This window comes from Lichenostomus cassidix, chromosome 13 (genome assembly GCF_008360975.1).
Source record: "Lichenostomus cassidix isolate B80296 chromosome 13, HeHo_3.0, whole genome shotgun sequence".
In the NCBI taxonomy this organism is placed as follows: Eukaryota; Metazoa; Chordata; class Aves; order Passeriformes; family Meliphagidae; genus Lichenostomus; species Lichenostomus cassidix.
This window is the reverse complement of record NC_139494.1, coordinates 11603748-11623478: the sequence shown is the minus strand read 5'-3', so window position 1 is coordinate 11623478 and position 19731 is coordinate 11603748. Positions and strand designations below refer to the sequence as shown.

The 19731-nt window shown below is 43.5% G+C and overlaps 1 protein-coding gene across 2 annotated transcripts in view; it reads left to right on the top strand.

The window, feature by feature from the left end:
* The first annotated feature begins 253 nt into the window (after positions 1–253).
* Positions 254–19731, top strand: part of ADAMTS2 (ADAM metallopeptidase with thrombospondin type 1 motif 2) — a 172015-nt gene continuing 152537 nt past the window's right edge. The window contains exons 1-2 of one of the 2 annotated variants that reach the window (XM_085073648.1): positions 254–556; positions 1538–1899. In XM_085073648.1, the coding sequence (XP_084929774.1) occupies positions 469–556; positions 1538–1899 (450 nt within the window). In that variant the 5' untranslated portion in view covers positions 254–468. The remainder of the gene's footprint in view (positions 557–1537; positions 1900–19731) is intronic. The other variant, XM_085073647.1, reaches the window with a different exon arrangement.

Here is a 19731-nt window from a genome sequence, read left to right as displayed (position 1 = left end):
TTTCTTTTCGCCTCCACACGCGTTCTGCCAACTCCCGTCTCCGCCGGCGTGCCCGTCCCGGAGCGGGGAGCGGCGCGGAGCGGGCGGTACCGGCCGGGGCAGCCCGGAGCCCGGCGGGGGCGGCGCGGGGGCTGCCCGGCGGGGCGGGCGGTCCCGTCCCCGCTGCCCGCGGCCCGTCCCCGCTCCCCGCGGCCCGGCTGCGCCGTGTGGCAGCGCCTCTGTCAATCAGCCTGACTTCACTCCGCACGCCCTGTGCTTCCAGTACTATACCCCCGCCGCCTCCTGGTGTCTCTGCTTCGCTGCGAGCCGGGAGCGCGGCCGCCACTGCCGCTGCGGCTGCGGCTGGGCGAATGCGCGGGCGGCGGGGCGCGGGGCAGCGCTGAGCGGCGCGGAGCAGCGCGGAGCGGGGCTGCCGCCTGGCCCGCCCCGGCTGCGGGCAGCCCGGGCGCCGGGGCCGGGGCCGCCGCGATGGACCCTCCCGCGGGCATCGCCTGCGTCCTGCTCTGCTGCGCGCTCGCCCTGCCCGCCGGCGCCCTGCGACGCCCCGGGGACAGAGGTAGGTCTCCGCCGGGACGCCTTCGGAGCTGCTCGCCCTGCCCTGCCCTGCCCCGCCGCCGCCGGCCGGTGCCCGCAGCCCGCCCGTCCCAAGTCGCGGCTAGTCGCCCCGCGGCTTTCGGCTCCCCTTGAACTTCTTCTGCCGCTACTTTTGCCAGGTTTCCAGTTGTTTCCTGCAAGAGGCAGGCGGGGACGGGGACCGGGGCAGCCGCGCCGCCGGCGGGGAAGGACGCGGGAGCGCCCGGCAGTGACAGCACTGCGCCGGTGTCCGCAGCCCCGCGCCGCCCGCTGCCTGCCCCGCGGAGCGGACGAGCCCCGGGGACAGGGCGCGGTGCCTGGAGTTCCCCGTGCGGGATGAAACACATGGCAGCTCGTCTGCCTCCTCCTCACCCTCCTGCCCGGGCCACCGCCTCCGTCCAAAACTCCCGGGGCTCCCGCTGGGACCGCTCCCGATCACTGCCCGTGGCGTCCCCATCACCGCTCGATTCAAACCCGCCGCACCGGGGGTGATTTGAGCGACGTGCCTTTGCTTTGCAGGCTTGCCACCTGCAAACCCAGCCCCTACCCCTGCCCCTGCCCCTGCGAGCAGTCCCGAAGTGAATCAACGCCCTTTCTTCAACGCTGACCACCCGGGAACCCCCAAAGTCCCCGAGACGAGCCGGTGACTGACCGGGTGTACAGGGGTGCGGGGTCCCGGCTGGTGGGCAAAGGGAAGCGGCATCCCTCTGCAGGGGCAGGAGTGCGGGGTCCTGGCGGGGTGGGGAGGCTCACGCTGCCGTCTGATATTTTGGGGCGGAAAAGGCAAGTTTGAGTGAACTCTGCACACTTCGTGCAGGTGAACCAAGTGCCTGCACGGAGTGCAGTGTCCGTCTGCCTTATGTAAGTGTCTGTTGTGCTAATGAATAATGGAATAAAAATCCCGCGGCATCAGGATATGTTTAGTTTTAGTATCTCTGTCCTCTGTTGCTTTCTCCCTGTAAAGATTCAATCCTGAGGAATATAGAGGAGTACAGCCTTGTCATCCCCACCAGCACCGATTCAGAGGGCAGGTTCCTATCCCACTTGGTGTCTGGACCGCCAAAAGCACGCTTCAGGAGAGCTGTGGAGGACTTGCAACATGAAGCAGCAAATGAGCAAATATTTTACAATGTCACTGTTTTTGGAAGAGAGTTTCACTTCAGGTTGCGGCCAAACTCCAGGCTCGTGGCCCCTGGAGCAACAGTTGAGTGGCAGGAGGACTCTGAGGAGACTCATATTGAACCTCTCTATGGGAATTGCCTCTATGTTGGGGATATCACTGATTTGCCAAATGCTTCAGTCGCTATCAGCAATTGCGATGGGCTGGTAAGTTACTTTTGTTATTATATCGAAGATAATTATATTAATTTCCTACAGTCTTTAAATATAAAATGTGTGGACTGTCAGAAACTCACACCTCATATGGTAACTGTGAATGCAAATTAACTAATGTTCCCTTGTGTGGGAATAGCTGCGCTGCACCAGGCGCTGCTTTACAGACAGTGGCACTAGAAGTTTAAGCACATGCTCTGAGGTAGCTACTCGGGAGCAGAGCAGCTGAAACCAGTGTTTATGTTGATTTGTGGTAAAGTAACTTGAGGGGTCTGATGCTCTAAACCAGGGGGTTAAGTGGCAAGTTCTCAGCATCCTCTTCTGCTTCTCACTTCCAGCCTGCAAGGGTAAATGTCAGGAAGAGTTAATCCCAAATAATGGGCTGGACTACCCTGGAAACAAATTTGATAGGTAAAATATGGTTTTGCCCTGGAAAATTTTAATTTATTCAGAGTCTGTTTTCTTGGATATTTCACTTGGTGAGTTTCATTGCCTAATCAAGTGATTGATGAAAAGTTGCAGAAGACTCTGAGTTTTATGAGCAAAACAGCCCCCTGTGTTACATTTGTCAAAGCTGTGTGTTTTAAAACTGGCTGCAGCTTTCTGTTCTGGAGTGCATGTTCAGCACTCAGATTATCACTATTTGTCTCTGACATCCTAAACTGTCACACTGCCATTTAAGCAGTAATAACTACACAGAAACTTGTTTAATTAAAAAGGGCTATATTTTTTAAAAAAACAATGATCAGTTTATCCAGCCTGTATTTCCTTGCTATAGACTTTAGGTTTGTAATATTGAGATTGCTTAATTGTAATGCATTCTGTCTCTGCATAAAGAGCCAGTAGGAGTCAGTTGTATTTCTATTTATTTAGTCATAGGAAGTTGTTAGTTTGCTGTGCCAAGAAGATGACATGTATGGAGATAGTATGTTGGCTATCTGAGAATGGAAGGGAATCAAATACTTTTCCCCTTAGTCTTTCCTTTCCTGTGGTTTCTCCTAGCCATGTGCATTCCAGTTTTGAGAAGCAGGTTTTAATGTTGCAGTTGTTTGATGTGGACAGCTGGCTCAGGGTAAGAGAAGCACCAGGACTGAGCAAAAAGAGCCATTCAGAGAGCAGAGTGTGAGCCTGCAGTTCTGCCTCGGGGGGGAAGCAAAAGTTCTGTGCTTTCCCTACATCTAGCACAGATCATTTTGTGTAAGGCAAATTTACTTGCTCAAGATTTACTTGCTCTTTACTTTTAGAACTGGGGCAGAGCCAAAGCTCTTCTTCCTTGTTTATCTGTGCTGAAAGGTGGAGGAAGATCTTGTTGAAGGCTACTCCTTGCCTTGTGCTCTTCTCAGCACAGGTGTTGACTGTCAGGGCAGAGGAGGAGCTTGTTCCTTCTTCTTTCCAATGTTTGCCTGAGTGAGGGCTCCTTACATTTGGAAAAAAAGAGTTATGATAAAATAGAACAGGAGTTAAAGCCAAAGTATGGATGAGTCTCTAAAGGTCCAACGCCTCACATTGCATGTAAAAATGACAAAGAATGACAATGGTTTTATAAAATGAAGTGAAAAGATAAATGAAGAGGCTTTATAAATTACTGCTCCTTTCGCATTTGTAACTTCTCAAATGCAAAGGAATGAAGCCAGGCCTCAAGTCAATGGCATTCATAAATGACTGGAATCCAGAAAGGAATACCAAAGGAGTTGTAGTTTTCAACCTGGATGCCCAACCCATGTGCCTGCCTTTTCCAGTGTTGCTACTTTCATTAGGAGAAGCTGAAGAGCTGGTCTGGGATGGGAGGTGCCACATTCTGATCTGGACAGTTTTCACATGGAATTACAACTTCTGTGGTTCTGCTAATACATTAGGAAATGGATTATTGCTTCCTCCAGGATATATCTACGGGGTAGATATTGCAGGGCAGAGACATGTATTTTTTTTTGCCCAAGTCACTGAAGCCTTCCTGCAGGAAGCATTGCCTCAATACCTTTAGGCTGTTAAGATTTCCCTGAAATTGTGCAGTAAATCTGTTTTGGACCAACAAATTGAACTCCAGTCCCTTGGGTACCATGTTCCATCTCTACCCTTTCCCTCCATCTCAGTTTCTTTCTTTCTTCTGGGGTGAGCGTATAAAAGAGATTATCAATAGAATTACACAAACTTCAAGAAATTATACCAATGTTTCTCCAAAAGCCACTGCTCTGTGGGCAGAAATAATAAGCAAATAACCACAGAAGTTAATACTGCATGTAACTGTCTCTCTCTTTACCTTTTTATTTCTTATTTTTGCAAGGAGTATCGAAGAGTCCTTGGAGCAATGTGTTGCCAGTAAGACATACTTAGAAACCACTGGGTTGTATGCTTTTCTTGGGTTTATTGACATCTTGGATGTGAATAAAGACATGGACAAGGCATTCTCCACTGTTTTTCTATGTCCATTTTTTACTTCAAACCTAGTTTCTTTCAATGGGCCCAAGTATTTCCACCTCCTTTTCTAGGTTACTCTGGAGATAGGGATGGTGGAGCTTCCTTACAACTGAATGGTCAGCTCAGTAGACAAGTATTAGAATTTTATGTTATAAACGTAATTAATTTAATTCCTAGTATTTATTTTTGAAGTGCTTGCTTTTGAAGTTGGTTTGACATCTGTCTGTGCTTCTTGTGGTCTTCCATCTTTTTGCATCAGCTGTCAGGGTTGAACCAATACTGGATTTGAAGTGTCCTACTTTGATCTTTACATTGCAAACTTTTCTTGACTGAATCTGGTTTAAGTCAGCAAATGCATCTGCCACCTTGCCAACTTCTGATTTTATTTCCTTTGAACATCCCTTTTGGTTTGCACTGCACTGCCAACTACGTCTTATTTTCCAGTTATTGTCTGAGAAGAGTCTGGCTGGTGGAATTGGTGTTGCCAAATAAGAAGTAGTTGGAAGGGATTGACATGAAAATAGTAGATCTGTGAAGAGACTTTTGAACTATAAATTTATTATAAATGATGAAGATCTGCTGCCCTCACTGAGGAGATGACATTAGTTTGGGTACTCATGGTTTTCTGTATCAGAAGTCAATGACAAAATTTATTGACCTAAAAATCAAATCTGCAGATGAAGAGAACTTCTGAAGTATGCAATCTAGGTATGTTATCAGAGCTGAAGTGGGTCATTAAAAAACATGGGAAAGTTTAAGCTAATCAATAGGTTTTTTAACAGTTCTCTGAATTTTGAATGCAATTTTTACCATATTAAAAAAAAAAAATACTGTGAGAGCTTTCTCGCTTAAGATAAAAACACTCTGGAGAACTTGTTATTGTCTTGGTTGGCCTGATAGCATTCAAACTATTTCTCCAGTGAGTGACCACAACAAGCATGGTCAGCTGTCTGTGGCCTGCAAGCTCTGGTGGAAGGTGCTGTGCTTTGAGTTTGTTCTTGGTCCTCGGCCAGATTCTTACTTGTGGATGCAGTTGGAGGATATGGGAGCTGGCTGTCCTCTCCAAGGATATGAAGGAGAAATGGTTGGAGGCTGTAAAAAATGCCATAAAGAAAAAAAAAGTTAGGATTACGTTAATCCTTCCAGATTATTGTCTGAACTATGGGAACTCCCTTTCTTCGCCTCAGCAGATGAGAAGAACTGCCATTGTAGAAGAACTCTTTACGCGTCTAGATTTTTGATTAATACTTCTCCAGTGCTTGAGGCAGACGTGCCAAAAATGTCTTCTTCAGGCTGACAGGATGGCAGTATTTGGTTGTGGAAATTCAGAGGCATAAACTCCCTCCCAGTCTCCTCATGACACTTGTAGTTTGTCAGCTAGAATGTGTACTTAGACTGGAGAAACACAATATCAACACCACATCTGAAGTGGACAATGAGCACATGATTGACGTAGGCTGCAGTGCAGAGTTAGATGTACTGACAGGACAAAGAAGATTGAGGATTACAACTTCATGATGAACAATCAGTGTGATCTGGCTGCGCTCTCTGAAGCAAAGGAAGGAACATCAGTTTCAGTAACACATCATGATGTCCTAGTTTGGCCGTATTAGTATAATCCTCTTCCTTTTTTAAAGTTAAAAGATCAGCTGTCCAAAAATTTCACAGTATTGTCATCAAAACGGAAAGTTATTAGAAGAAGATATATAGAAACTGAGCTTTTTGAGACATCTGTGGTTGGTTGTTTTCTTAATGAGCTGCAAGCTTTACATGGCTGGGAGTGCCAAGCCATAGGCACCTTACAAGTGCAGTGGACTTGTTTCTTCTTACGTGATGAACTAGGCAGGGTTTGCTCTACAACATTTCAGTTTTCCTCTGCTCTGTGCTAACCCTCCCAAACTGTTTGAGAGCAGCCTGCTGGCTGGCTGGCTACTTGCCCAGATGCTGTTTCTTCTAGAAATGCTTGGGACACCAGCAGTGCTTTTCTGACTCATGCCCAATGTTACAGTATCTGTAGCCCTGGGCTGACCTGGGTGGGCTTATGGTGATCCATTTCCCTTTCCTAACCAGTCATGGATCCTCAGGAACCAGCTGGTCCTTTGGCTGCTGCCAATACAAGTGCACGTCTATCTGTTGTCCCAAGACTTTGCGATGTATTATTTGTATTATGAGTATTTTTTTCCTGTTTTAAATCACAGAACAGAATGTTTTCCCTCAGTTTTTATTTTACAGAGTTGTATTCATATAATCTAATTTGTAAATTGTAAATGTAGAAGGTTGGGATCAGATCCAGTCCATGGTGATTTCTAAGAGCAATTCCAGCTACCCATGTGAAATGCCCACTTTTCTCCTTCCTGGGGGAACATTTCTCCCTTCCCTCCTGACACCTTCCCTGCATTCCTGAAGACATTTAAACACCTTGTGAAGTCTAGTCTTGTTAAGTATAGCTCTTTTTCACTTTGAGCATGAGTTTGAGCTCTTTGAAGTCAGTGAGTTTTAAAGTTATATTCTTATATATTGTCCTGACAGAGGTGCTTTCTTGGAACTGCCCACAGAGTTGAAGGTGAATCTAACTCACCTTAGGTGGATCATGTAATTTAGCTGGATAAGAGGGTGAAGGAGCTGCTCACAATGAAAATACCAGGAGAAGGCAGACATGCTTATATAACTGTGTTATTTTTCCTTTTAGACATCCATCTCCTGCTTTCATATGGATTTACAATTTAGTCGTGTTTCTTTTTGATCTGGTTTTTGGATTACACTGGTTTGTGATGTAGCAAAAAAGCAGAGCTCAAGGTAGCACAATATTATCTTCAAAGTCTGGTCAGGTCTAGTGCCTGACAGTTAAAACAGATGCCTGCTACAAATAATTCCAGAAATTCCTTTTCTGTATGCTAAATTCTTAGCATTTACATTATCATTGGGTTGCATCCATTTTAAGGAGATCAAAATTTGGCATACATAATCTCTTCATTTGGGAATGTCTTCTCGTTAAATTAAACCAAATTCAAACCAAAGTCACTATCTGGTTTGGTTTTCTGGCTTTTTCCCCCCAGTTTTTATGTAATGGCAAAACTCACTGTGGGCTTTTTGCTTTTTGTAATACAGGGGCAGAAGAAGTTCAAATAATTTCTGTAACTGTATAGAACAAAGTGTAAAAGCCATTCTCATTAAGGGAACAGCAGCCCTTCCTCTGCAGATGATCAGTGGGATCACCATTCACCCTTTTCCAAGGGTATTTTGAATTCAGCTGGGGTTTCCACATGTGTTAGCAAAGCATGTATGTGAATTCTAGCACAATGAGAGCCTGACTGCACATCCACATCTACACACATCATTAAAAAGACCTGCATTGCCTGACAAAGCCATGGAGCTGTTTTGATGCCTAATTCTCCAGCATGTCCATGTTTTCACAGGACAGAGACTTTGCTTTGTAACCCATTCTCTGGGTTTCTGCTGTTGATTTTCCTGGCCAGCGCAAGCCTAGTTGGACAGTCCCTTCTGCTGTGTAAATTTCACAGGCTTTCCCTTTTAAAAGTTATGGTGTGAAACACAAAGAGCGTAAACACTATGATTCAGCCTCTGACTGGAGTAAATTATCCTCTGCTGTCCTTAAAAGAGACTCTGTCATCAGCAAATACTATCTTTTTTTTCTTTGCCTCTTCTGTGCATGGGTTGTGTCACCTACATTTTATCTGAGAGCACAGCAAGTAATTTCCTACATCATACAGGTGGACACCATCTGGACAGAGTATCCTCAGGCAGTCACAACTGGTATCTTTGTGGTATGTCATAGGCCTTTGGATAAAACATAAGTATTTCTTTATGTCCTATTTGACCTTGTGTTTGCATTGTCCTCGCTGTAGTAATGTCTCAGTTGTGCTATGCTCTTTGACCACACAAGAGCTAATTTTCCAATCAGAATATTAAACTCTGTACATTCAAGGCAAGGTGCCTAGTGGCTCCTTCTGTTTTCCATCTTGAAAGACCCAAATATAGGAACTAATTTTGATAAGGTCATAATTAATTTCTGGGGTAAGCAGAACATCTATTTTGAGAAGTCTGTCCCTCCTCAGCTTCCAAAGGTGTGTCCCTCAAAAAGTGCTGCTATTGGCTCACTTGCCTGCCGGCTTGCAGCTTCCTCATGATGTGGGGAGGGTATTCCCTGAGAATTCAAGCCTCCTGCAAACAGCAAGGCATTATTACCAGCTTTCAAATTAGTTACATGTTTACTTTTTGCTACAGAAGTTTAAAAAATATTATTTTTAGTCAACGAGAATTCCAGCTGTTGCATGGAGTAGGACCTTTTCTCCAGAGATCACACTAGTGTTTTATTCGACCTACTTCTGAGTACTTTTTATTTATGGTGACTGTTGCTTTGTAAGCAGGTCATGCCATTACTTAATGGCACACTAGGACATTTCTCATACTGGGTCTGATTAAAACAGAACCAGGGAACAGGTCTGGAGTGTCTTGTAGTGGGTTGCACAACCTTGCTCTGATGTGCACACCCTCCTATTCGGATCACCTTGTCCCTTTATTGCTTTCTTTCTACCAAAGTTTCAGTAAGTTCTCTCACACATCACATCTGGTTCCCTTAGCCCCTTTATCCGAGTGTGTTTTAAATTCATCTTTGTTTGCAGAGTCTTGACACAGCGGGTTCCCAGTTTTAATAGTCTGCAAATGAAAGGCCCACATTTCACACGCTATTTTCAGCGCTGTTCTATTAAACTGTAACATTGAAAAGAAGAGTGTCCTCTTCAAGTGCAGGAGAGCACGCTGCTTCCTCATATCTAAATCACAGCTTCTGTTATAGATCTTCTGAGTTATTCCCAGGTCTCAAAATGTCTGGTACTTTCTTCAGATCTGGAGTTCTTGGAGTTGTAAGTGTGAATCTCAGCATTAATGTTTCTGCTTTTTCTTCTAAGTAACTGTTTTCTGTTTAAAGTAAGTGTTTTAAAGTAAGAGTTTCCCTCAAGGAAAAGACAGAGATGCCAGTTCTCTTTCTTGAAGTCTCAGAAATCACCAGGCCAGTGAAAATCATCCCAAGTATGTTGTTTTGAAGGTGTCATTTTACAGTACAGATGAGTTTCTCTTTACACCTTGTGTGTTTGTGTCTTGTGGGAGAGTTTGTGCTCTGGTGTGGGTTCAGTGGGCTGGCTGCCCCCCAAGTTGGGGAGGTTCATTTGCTGAACATGATAACTTCAGTATCATTTTATCCTCTCTAATTCCATAGAGAGAACCTGCCCTCACCACTAATTTATATACTTGTTTTTTTGTTTGGTTTTTCCCCTTCTCTTCCTGCCCCTTGTAGGACTATATCTACTCATCTGTTTGTTTTACAGATCTTTTTCTTGCTGAAATTGAAGACCCATTTGTACAACTTGCTGTTACTTTTTGGTCTTGGTATCCTAACGGTGTTCAATTTTTCAGTGTTACCTTCAAGTTTATATTTTTAAAAAATTCCTTTTAGATTGGTTTATGTAAAATTTAATATTTTGCCCTGCTATTGCTGCATTTGTGACCTTCATCTTCAAAATAAAGATGTACAATTAATTCTTCACTCGTGCAACTCTCTGTGGAGAATTCAGAGGTTGAAATTGCCCAGTGTCCCTGGTACTTTCTGACTCTTCCACCTGCAAAGTACCATTTTACCACTTTACTTTTGATGTGGTGAGCTCTAAATACAGCTACTTGAACTTCTTTCCTACTGTCATTCCCTTTAACTTTTCCTGTAGTTGCCACCTCTGTGTTTGAATTTCATTATATGGTCAGACTGGTTTTTCCCAGCATTTAACCTCTAGCCTGGTGGGTCTCAGGGGACAAATTACAGTCTGTTTTCCACTGAAATTAAGTGTGAAGCCTACTAATTCTGTAATGAGAAAGTCAGTGGGCATTGCTGGTATCTGTGGATAAGAAGAACTCCTTTTACCTGTGTCTAGATACAGCTAATACATGCATTTAAGTTATTTCTCTTCTCTAAGTTTGTTGACTATAGGTTGCTGTTATTGCCCTTTAATGAAGGTGAATGATTTCTACTTTTTTTGAGGCAAGAAAACCAGAAGGAAATACCTGGCATATGGTGAACATTTAACCTGTTTTTTGAAAAACATAAAATCAAAGTATCTACATGAGGTAGCACAGAGCCACACCTTGATGTAGGCCCCGAGTCTTTAAGCCTTTATTAATGTGTTTGCTGATTTACTGTCACTGTAAGAATAATGAAGTGGACATGTGTGGAGAAGAACCTGCATGGCTAATGAGCAGGCTGGCTAATGAGCAGGCTGGCTAATTAGCAGGCCAGCAGCTCTTTTCTTTTACCCCATCACTTACAGTACTGACAAGAAGCAGTCCATGAAGTGGCAGGGGGGATTGAATTTTGTGAATGATACAGCAAATTTCTCCAGGAGCCCTGAGTGCAGATCTCTCAGGCTGCTGCTGTGCCTGCTTCCCAAGGTTGTGGGCAGTCCCTCTTTCACAACCTGCCTCCCCCTCTGGGCCCTGAGGGCTGCTGGGCTGCAGCAGCAGCTTCCAGCATGTCCAGTGGAGCTCTGGACATGCATCAGCCCCCTCAGGCAAACCCATCCAAATACACCTTCACACCACACACCCAGACTGGGCATTGCGGATTCAGGGCTACTCTTGCACAATTTGGTCTGTGGGAAGGATTTCTCTTTCAAGTTGTGTTTCTGAATATGGGCTTTTTTGGCAAGGTTTAATGAGTATTGTATGGTATAGAATAGAGAAAGTCAAAATAATACTTCCAGTCCAACAGGAAAGAAAGGATTACTTTCCTGAGAGTAAAACTGTTTCAAGAACTAAGCATAGTAAGAAACCATTTACATTTTAATTCAAATTCAGTAAAATAAGAGAATTTAGAAAGGAAGAGGGGAAAGCACAGATTTTACTCCAAGCACTTGCTAAATTTTTAGATTGGATATTAGAAAAAACATCTTCACCAAAGGGGCTGTCAACCTTGCAACAGGCAGCTCAGGGAAGTACAGATGTGGCACCTGGGGACATGGTTTAGTGCTGGGCTTGACAGTGCTGTGTTAACAGCTGGACTTAGAGATCTTCCAAGTCTTTCCCAACCTAAATGGTTCTGTGATTCTACTTCCTCTGCTTTTTCCCCCATTTGCAAAAGGCAGAACTAATATCCAGTACCTGTCCTAAGCAGCTGCATCTCGCATTTCTCCCATGGTGAAGTGTGTGACTCCCAAGGCTGCTACAAGGGCTGGTGCCCATGGCCATTATATCACCTGCAGGGCCAACCTGTGCCCAGGACAGAGCCAATGGTTTGGAAAGAGAGCCTGCAGGAAACGCAGAGATTAACCAAGGGTAGGTGGCAGCACAGGCTGTGGTTACTGTTTTAATAGTGGGTTTATTTGTTTTAGATCATGGCTTTTGGGTAAATCGTGTTCATCCAAGTCATACGCAGAAGGATGTACTTACTCGTTTTTCAGAGTGTTAAAATTGCAAGGCTTTTTTCTTTCTCCAAGCAGAGGAGATGCGGAAGGAATGTGAGAGATGTTGTTTGGAAAGCATTCTGCAAACCAAAATGTATTTAAGAAACAGTCTTTGAGAAATAAATCACTACCTGATGATGAAGACAAGCTCAGCTGGGCCAAGAGTCTTTCACGTGCCAACACTCTCTCACATGACAGGAGTTATATTGGAAGCTGACAGGCTTTGAAGCCTGCAAGGCTGTAAATGTCTAAAAATTTTGTATACCGAAAGTAATAGCTAGATAAAATGATGTCTTTCAGACTTCAAAATGCTCTCTATAGAACACTGTGAACCTACATAAGGTCACAATCTTTTATGTATTGGGAACGACAGAGAAAACCGACCCCAAAACCCAGAAGCAGAAATTTTATGCCACTTCTGTTCAATATCACTAAGGAACTCAGCAATAAAGGCATTTTAGAGATGAATTTGGATTGATTTCAGGTTTATAACCAAGCTTGAAATCAGAGTTTTCTAATAGTTTTAGGTTTCATTGTAAAAATGGCAAATCCACTATTCATCAGTAAACCAAAATATTTAATTCCCAAATAAGTGCTAAGAGGTGTCTGTCAACATTAAATTTGTTTGCAAAATTACAGCACATTAAAGCTGACATAAGCAGCAAGTGTAAAAATGGGATTAATCAAAGGATGATTTAGTACTCTGAAAGAAGAATATGAAACTCAGTCTGGATAAGTAATAGACAAGCAAAGAAAGACAAGACAATTTACAAGATGTTTTGAATTAATTTAAACTCCTCAGTAGGAAAGTACAATGAATTTCTGTGAAAATAAAGTGCTTAGTTCATTGCAGTCAAATTAAGGCCAACAATAATCATATGCATCTTATAAAATAGAATTAAAACCCTGAACCTATGAAAATACAGTGTAATTTTGCATTTATCTAAACAGAGAGTCACACAGGAAAAAAACCAGATCTCTGTCAGTGTTTGTGTCATGATCCTGAATAATTTTGCATAAGGGCCAGGGAGGTCCCACGGCAAGTAGCTGGTTTTCGGGTCAGTTCCAAAGCTGCTGAAGTGAATATGTTTAGTTTCACTGGCTCCTTTTAGTTTTGTGTGGACAGGCTGATTAGCAGAGTATTTGGGACAAAAAGCAGGCCATGGAGTATTCCACATCATAACCTTGTCTTTCACCTTCTTCTCCATCCCTGGTGCAGTGGTGGTGGGGAGGGAGGTGAGTAGGAGAGGCTCAAGTGCAGCTTTTCCCATGGCTGTTTATATCCCGTGTGCTGGATGGAACAGGACAGAACTGTGTGCTTCTAAACCTGAAATAGCTCTGCTAAACCTTCTTCCCCTTCTGCCTCACACCACATCCCCACCACAGAAGAGGTGATGCATTAAGTAAGGGGGAGGGATCAGGAGAAACCCTCTAGTCCATGCCAGGAGGATGAGGCAATTCCAGCTGCCTTGAATTTGCAGGCTCATTCTGATTGTTTTTCTGTCTCCATCTTCCTGTGAAGATGAGGCCAGAAAGGAGAAAGACTTTTCTGCTTTCTGAGACTGCCCTCTTTGCTTCTGCACTGCTGGAGGCGTGGTGGTGGGAAGAGCTTTCTCTGCCTAAGCTGTTAGCTTTGACCTCAATAAAACTAGCATCACTTGCAAAAAAACCCCACCCAAAAGCCAAATACAACCCCCGCAACAAAAAAGCCCAAGTCACGAGAGAGAACAACATGAGGAAAACTCTAATTGCACATCTGTTCAACAGACTTTTGTGATAACTCAGCAACAGCTAATTGAAACTCCTGGATCATAAATATGCTTTCAGCCAAACTGGAGTTTACTTTCCCTGATGCAATCTCCTTTCAACTCCCAACTGCACTCAGAGGTTCTGGTGGTCAGGATTCCAACAATCTGTCACCAGATGGGAAAATTGGAAGTTGGGTCCATTCAATTATAATGAGCCAAACCTCTGTTAATCTGCATCATCATGTCTCCATGGATTTCTGGGAGCTCTGTCACTTTGCATTAGCTGAGGACCTGGCCTTATGTAATTAGATGTTTTCACACTCTTGTGGTGATATGCCCTCCTCCGACAGTCTGGATTCCAGGCTTCCATGGTTTGAAAAGAGATACACTTCTTGGGAGGCAGCAGGACACACAGGATATGTGAATGTGTGTATGCTAGCATCAGGAGATTTCACTAAGTAATATATTCAGGATTTGTGTACGTACTTGGGAATGGCAAAGTACATTGGAAAAGGAGACCAGGAATCCCAGGATCTTTGAAGGGTCCTTGGTCTCAAATGGGCAGATGGGTTAAAGACGTAGCTCTGGGCGCTGCTTCTTGTCACACAAAGCGTAGCTCACTGAAGGCATCATGGCTCCCTGCCTCTGGATTGCCATTCTAACATAATTTTTGTGACATTTTCATGTTATTATGCAAGCCTGTAGAAATCATGACAAGACTAGGAAAACTGTTGAATAAATGCAATGTTAGTAATGTGAAATTCATCCGTGATGGATATACTTAGGTCTTTGAAGGATTTAGCTGCTTCTGGCAATTATGGGTTCCTTTTGGGTGTTTTGCTTTGACTAGTGGGTTTATAAAATATTTGTGCCTAGGTAACACTTTTATAGTGCATTTCCAGGATGCATTTCCATGCGGTCTTTAACCCAAGGATATAATTTTGGAGTATTGAATCATTGCTTGCAAGTTCTACAGTAGACTTTAGCTAACCCACTGTGGGAAAGCATTGGCTTTTTATCTTTTCATTTTATATTTGTTTATATTAAGACCACTTTTCACTGACGTCAGAGACCTATCAGGTCAAATCTAATCCTCTATATCTCACAGTGCACTGGCTAGATTAGCCCTAATACTTGTGTTTTCTAGTCTGTGTGGAGGCAGCTTTCACCTTGTAATGATGTCCTCCCTGAAGCTGGTTCTAGGGGTTGGTTGAGCTTGTAGATTCTCACTCCTCACCTCTACAGAGCCAGGGACATTGCCAGCATCCCTCCTTAGCCAAGGAATGTGGAGCAAATGGCCATCTTTGAAATTACTGCCAAGAGCTGGTGAATTCGCTCCACCACAGTCAACGGGTTTGAATTCCAAAGCTGCACAGATTGTTTGGAAGTCTACCTCCCTCCCCACTGGCTGCTGCTGGGCTGCTGGGCAATTCTGCTCTCCTTTTCATGAGCTGAAAAGGCTTCCTTCACTGGGGAAAAATGCACTGTGGTTCCTGTGGAGAAGCATAGTGCTCAGAGAAGTGAGATGACTGTCTCCGTGTGGGATTTAGGGGAGAGGAAGGGATGCGTCAGAAAAAAGGCCAAAAGAAAGAACTGTTGGAGGCATCTGATCAGTGTCAGCAGGGCAAGATGCTGAGCACTGGCGCTGGAGTGCTGAGGTGGTGAGAATAGCTTGTGAGTAGGCCATGCGGCAGGAAGGAGCAGAAAACACTGTATTTCCTCAGAAATTCATGACAGAATCCGTATTCAGTGAATATTCTCCTTTAATGAGTAGCTCTAGAAGGGAGAATGAAGCAAGAAGTGATGTCCCATTTATCATCATTGCATGTTTGCAGGGCAGGGCTGGAATACTGAGTCCATGTGAGAGCAAAGGGAGGTTCCTGCACCTCCCAAGCCAGTGCACATGTCAGTAGGCGATGAGTCAGGGCTGCCCAGGGGCACTGGGCAGATGGGAGCAGGGAGCTGGAGACACGTGCACTCCTCACCAACATGTCCTGGTGTGCTGCAGGACAGTCCCCTCCAGAGCTGCTGTGATTTATTCCATGGGAAGGGTCACAGCTCCAGCCCAGAAGGGACTGAAGCATCTCTCATTCTCACCCTGAATTTTCTTCTTTCCCTTTTAACATTCTGCCAAAGTTGTTTTCAAGGAAAGCTGTCTTTCAGCCTGCTGTGCTGCCAGGCTGCACTAGTGTGAAATGAAAAAAAACCCCATTTAAACCAACAGCACAAGTTTGGTTTTTTTTTTTGTTGTTTGGGGGTTTGGGAATTAAAAAAAAGTATCCTGTGGCTCTGCTGCTGAGTCAGCACTGGTTGGATGTGATTTCTGAACGTGATTTCTGTGGTCAAACTTTACACAAAACTTTGATGTTTAATGTGCCAGTCAATTAAAGCACGCTGCTATGCAAGAAATGATGTGGTGGCTTTGTGTGGTATTGCCAAAATGGGTCAAAAGTATCAGGAGAAGGTTTAATCTGCCTGTTTATATAGTGTCATTTTGCTTGCTTTGTGGTTCATTGCTTTTTGCAGTGACTGGGGTATAGTCTAGGAGCAGGAAGCCTCCTCTCTCCTCTTGTGTGACAAAAATAGCCAGTGCTCTCTCCTGCTGATTTGATTAAAGTGGTTTTTGAGGTTCAGCTGTGCTGCACTAGAAGTGATTGCTCTGCTGAGCAGAGCTCTCCTCAGCTGGGCACAGGCTGTCCTGGTGCCACCTGCTCAGGTGTGGCTGTCTCTGGCCAAGCAGCCTTAGTGGGTGAATCCCATTGGTGAAGTTTTCTCCAGAGCAGCCCAACAGACCCAGTGCTGGCACAGCTGTGGTGGTGCCAGAGAAAGAACAACTATTTGGGGTAGAACCTTTTAAGTTGCATTGCTAGGTCTGTCCTCCCACAGGGTGAAGCCTCATGTCCTTGTACAGCACAGAGCCCCAGGAAAAGCTTCAGGAAGGTGTCACCCTCTGCCGTGGGAAAGTTTCTCACAGCAAAGCTCTGCACACATTTAGATGCCTTCTGACACTTTAATCGGACTGGCAAAAAAAGAGCTGTCCAGCTGTTTTTATAAGATGCTCAATAATGAGATTTTCTTAAAAGCAGGTAAAAACCTTAGGAAGGTTTTAAGATTGTACTTTAAAGTGTAAGCTTGGTATAGCTGTTCTTTTTCTAGGGGTGTTTTATTTGATTCTAGTATTAAACCAGGAGTTGGTCCAAAGCCCGTTAACATAAATGAAAAGAGTTTTATTGACTTTGATGGGATTTGGATCATGCTGCACTAATTAAATAGTAAAGTATCCATTAGTAGTGAAGAAAACAGGAGAGAGGAGAGCCAAATACTGTTGTGATGAACCCTGTGAAGTTGAGTGAACTGCAGCCAAAGTCTCTGCATCTTTACACATGAGCTTTTCCATATTTCTCTGCCTCAGTCCTTCTGACACAGATACATTGTGGATTTTTAAGAGAACTGAATTTATAGAGGTCCTTACATTTATCCTGCCTATTTACCAGTTTTCATAGACTTATTTATTCAACAAATATTACCTTACTCAAGGTAATAATAAGAAAGAATTGGAAGTGGGGTGTGACAGAAGAAAAAAAATTATGCTTTAAACAACATTGAAATCAGGAACTAGTACTATGTGCTTACTTTGTCTGAATATTCTTGTAAGATTCTTAAGGAACACAGATTTTCTAGATTCCCAAGAAAAGAGAAATAGCTTTTCACTGTTATTGCTGCTGTAAGTAGAAGGTAAAGGAAAATTTAATATGTGTCTGGAAGGTCTGCACAAAAAGTAGTCTGCATTTAAAAAAATAAAATTAAAAAAGGCTGCTCTGGAACTAGCCAAAAAAAAAAAAATCATGTACAGACAGCTTAAAAATACAGTAATAAATGAATTTATAGGGGCTGCTGGATGGATGTTAAAAGGATCTTAAAAGGATCTTGTATTTAAAACTCAGAAATGCTGTTCCTCATTCCTCTTGCTGTGACCCACTTTGCCTGGGTGGCAGCAGTAGCCCTTGGGTTCAGTAGCCTGCAGCCCTGCTGAGACAGGAGGTCAGCACTCACAAAAGCATTCATGGGAATTTCCCTGTGACAGTAGGATGGTTGGAAAACACGCCTCCTATTAAACAAGTTAGATGTGTTGGGATTCAACTGTAACCATGTAAGCTGAGGTTTTGAGGACATGAGGAGCCCATCTGTGTTTGTCTGTCAGCTCTCCTTAGGCATCTTGACAACGCAGCCCTAAATGAGATGTTTTCTAAAAACAACTTGCTGGCATTGTTTGCCTGCTGCTGCATTTCCTGAAGGACAGTGCTCTCAAGCCAGTGCACAAGGTTTGTTCCATTTCAGGTATTTGTCCTTGGGTTTCCTAGCACCTATTAAACATCCTCTCTCCTAAAGTTAGCGAAAAAGAGGTTTTTCCACCTTCACTGCTCAGGTATTTATGAAGAAATGATGTCTGCAGTTTGGTTTAGAATTTTACTAAAGTAACCAAGCAAAAATGTTGATCATGCCATGATGATGCCATGACCCCATCTTCTCTGTTTATAAGCATATCTTGGCCTTCTATTTGCAAAAATCATGAAGGTCTTGTCAGTTGCAGCTGCAGATTGGAGAATAATTTAAGATGAATTTTAGATTAGTAGATTTGTCACTTCTGTGATGGCCCAAACTCCCAAACAAATAAATGTTCTAGTAGACTGAAATTTTCTAGAATACTCAGAATAGGAAAAGATGAAAGAATCAGTCTTGGGCTCAGCAGCTCAAATGTTCTTCTGTGCTTCCAAAAATAAAGTGTCAGAAGTAGAACCCCATGTCCCCTTTTTATAAATCTTCTATTTCAAATCCGGTGGATAACTAATAGAAAGTTTTCAGAAGAAAAAAAAAGGCTTTATGTTTTATGTAAGAAAGATTAAGTGGAGAGGTTTTTTTTTTTTTTCCCTTGAGAAAATGGGTGTGTAGGAATTGTGTTTTAGAATCAGGCTTTCCATGAGGCCTGCAGAGTAAAACTGTTGTTAGGGGAATTCAGAATTGCTCTTGTGCTTGTTGGGAGGGTAGAGAATGAAGCAGAAGGGATTGGCATTGAAGAATGCCACTGCACAGCAATACCCCAGAAGGGCAGGTGTCACCTTTCAGCAGTGACAGGTTATAAAACAGGGCTTAGGAAGCAACTGAGAGCTGTCAGACTGACCAAGGATGCAATTCTGCTCTTTTCTGATCAGTTGCATTCCTACATTAGTTCTGTTGGCCAGTGTTGGTACACAGATAAATAAGGTTATGGAAGAGTTAAAGGTTTAACCCCTCAAAGATCACAACCATTCATTAAAGTGATTTCATTAATTATAAAAAGAAAATTAGATGGAGACTCCAGCACATGGGAATATAGAGATGTATTTGCTATATATGAGCTTCAAAAGAAAGTCTTTCAATATAAAATTACTTTTTGCTCTGAGACAAGGGAAATAATTGAAAATATAATGCAAATGCTTTCATTACATGTAACTTCATTGTGTCTAAACAAAAATATTTCTGTCTGAGAACAAATGACAAACTAATTTTTCTCTACCCTAAACCTAATTTGGCAGCCAACTAATTTGTTGGTCCAAGGGTGCTTTTTAAAATATTCTTGATATAAAATGTTGCCTTATGTTCTAGGCAATACCGCATGTGTTTCCATAGCAACCTCTTCTCATGTCTTGAACTTGTCAGCATCAACATACGACATTTTAAACTATAAAGCATTTGTATGTACTGCTGCCTTTATGGACATGAGTGAGATTTGCCAAAAACTGGGTTCTTGCAGGCAACTGAAGTTAGGGAAAAGTGATGGAGTCAGATATTCTTTGTACCTCCTGCTTGTTTATAAAGAATAAGGAAGTTCTTTGAGTTCTCACTGAACTCAAATCAAGCAACGGGATACAGATTCCTGCTCCCAGCTCCAAGTTCAACAACAAACTCAAAGTCTAGTTTTCCCCTAGGACTGTTTGTCAGTGGGTTCTGTGTCTGGTTCTCTGCACTGTGTGTTTTTGGGCTGTCTGACTTTTCTCAGGTGCACCTGCTTCTCAAGCTGTACTGTGTTCAGCAGAGTTGCTCTTGACCCTGGACACACACAGCCCTTGGACAGTGATGTACACCAGATCTCTCTCTGCTGCTCTGCTGCTTTTCATTTTAAACCCAGGGAATGCTGAACCCTTTTCAGGTTAAGTGCA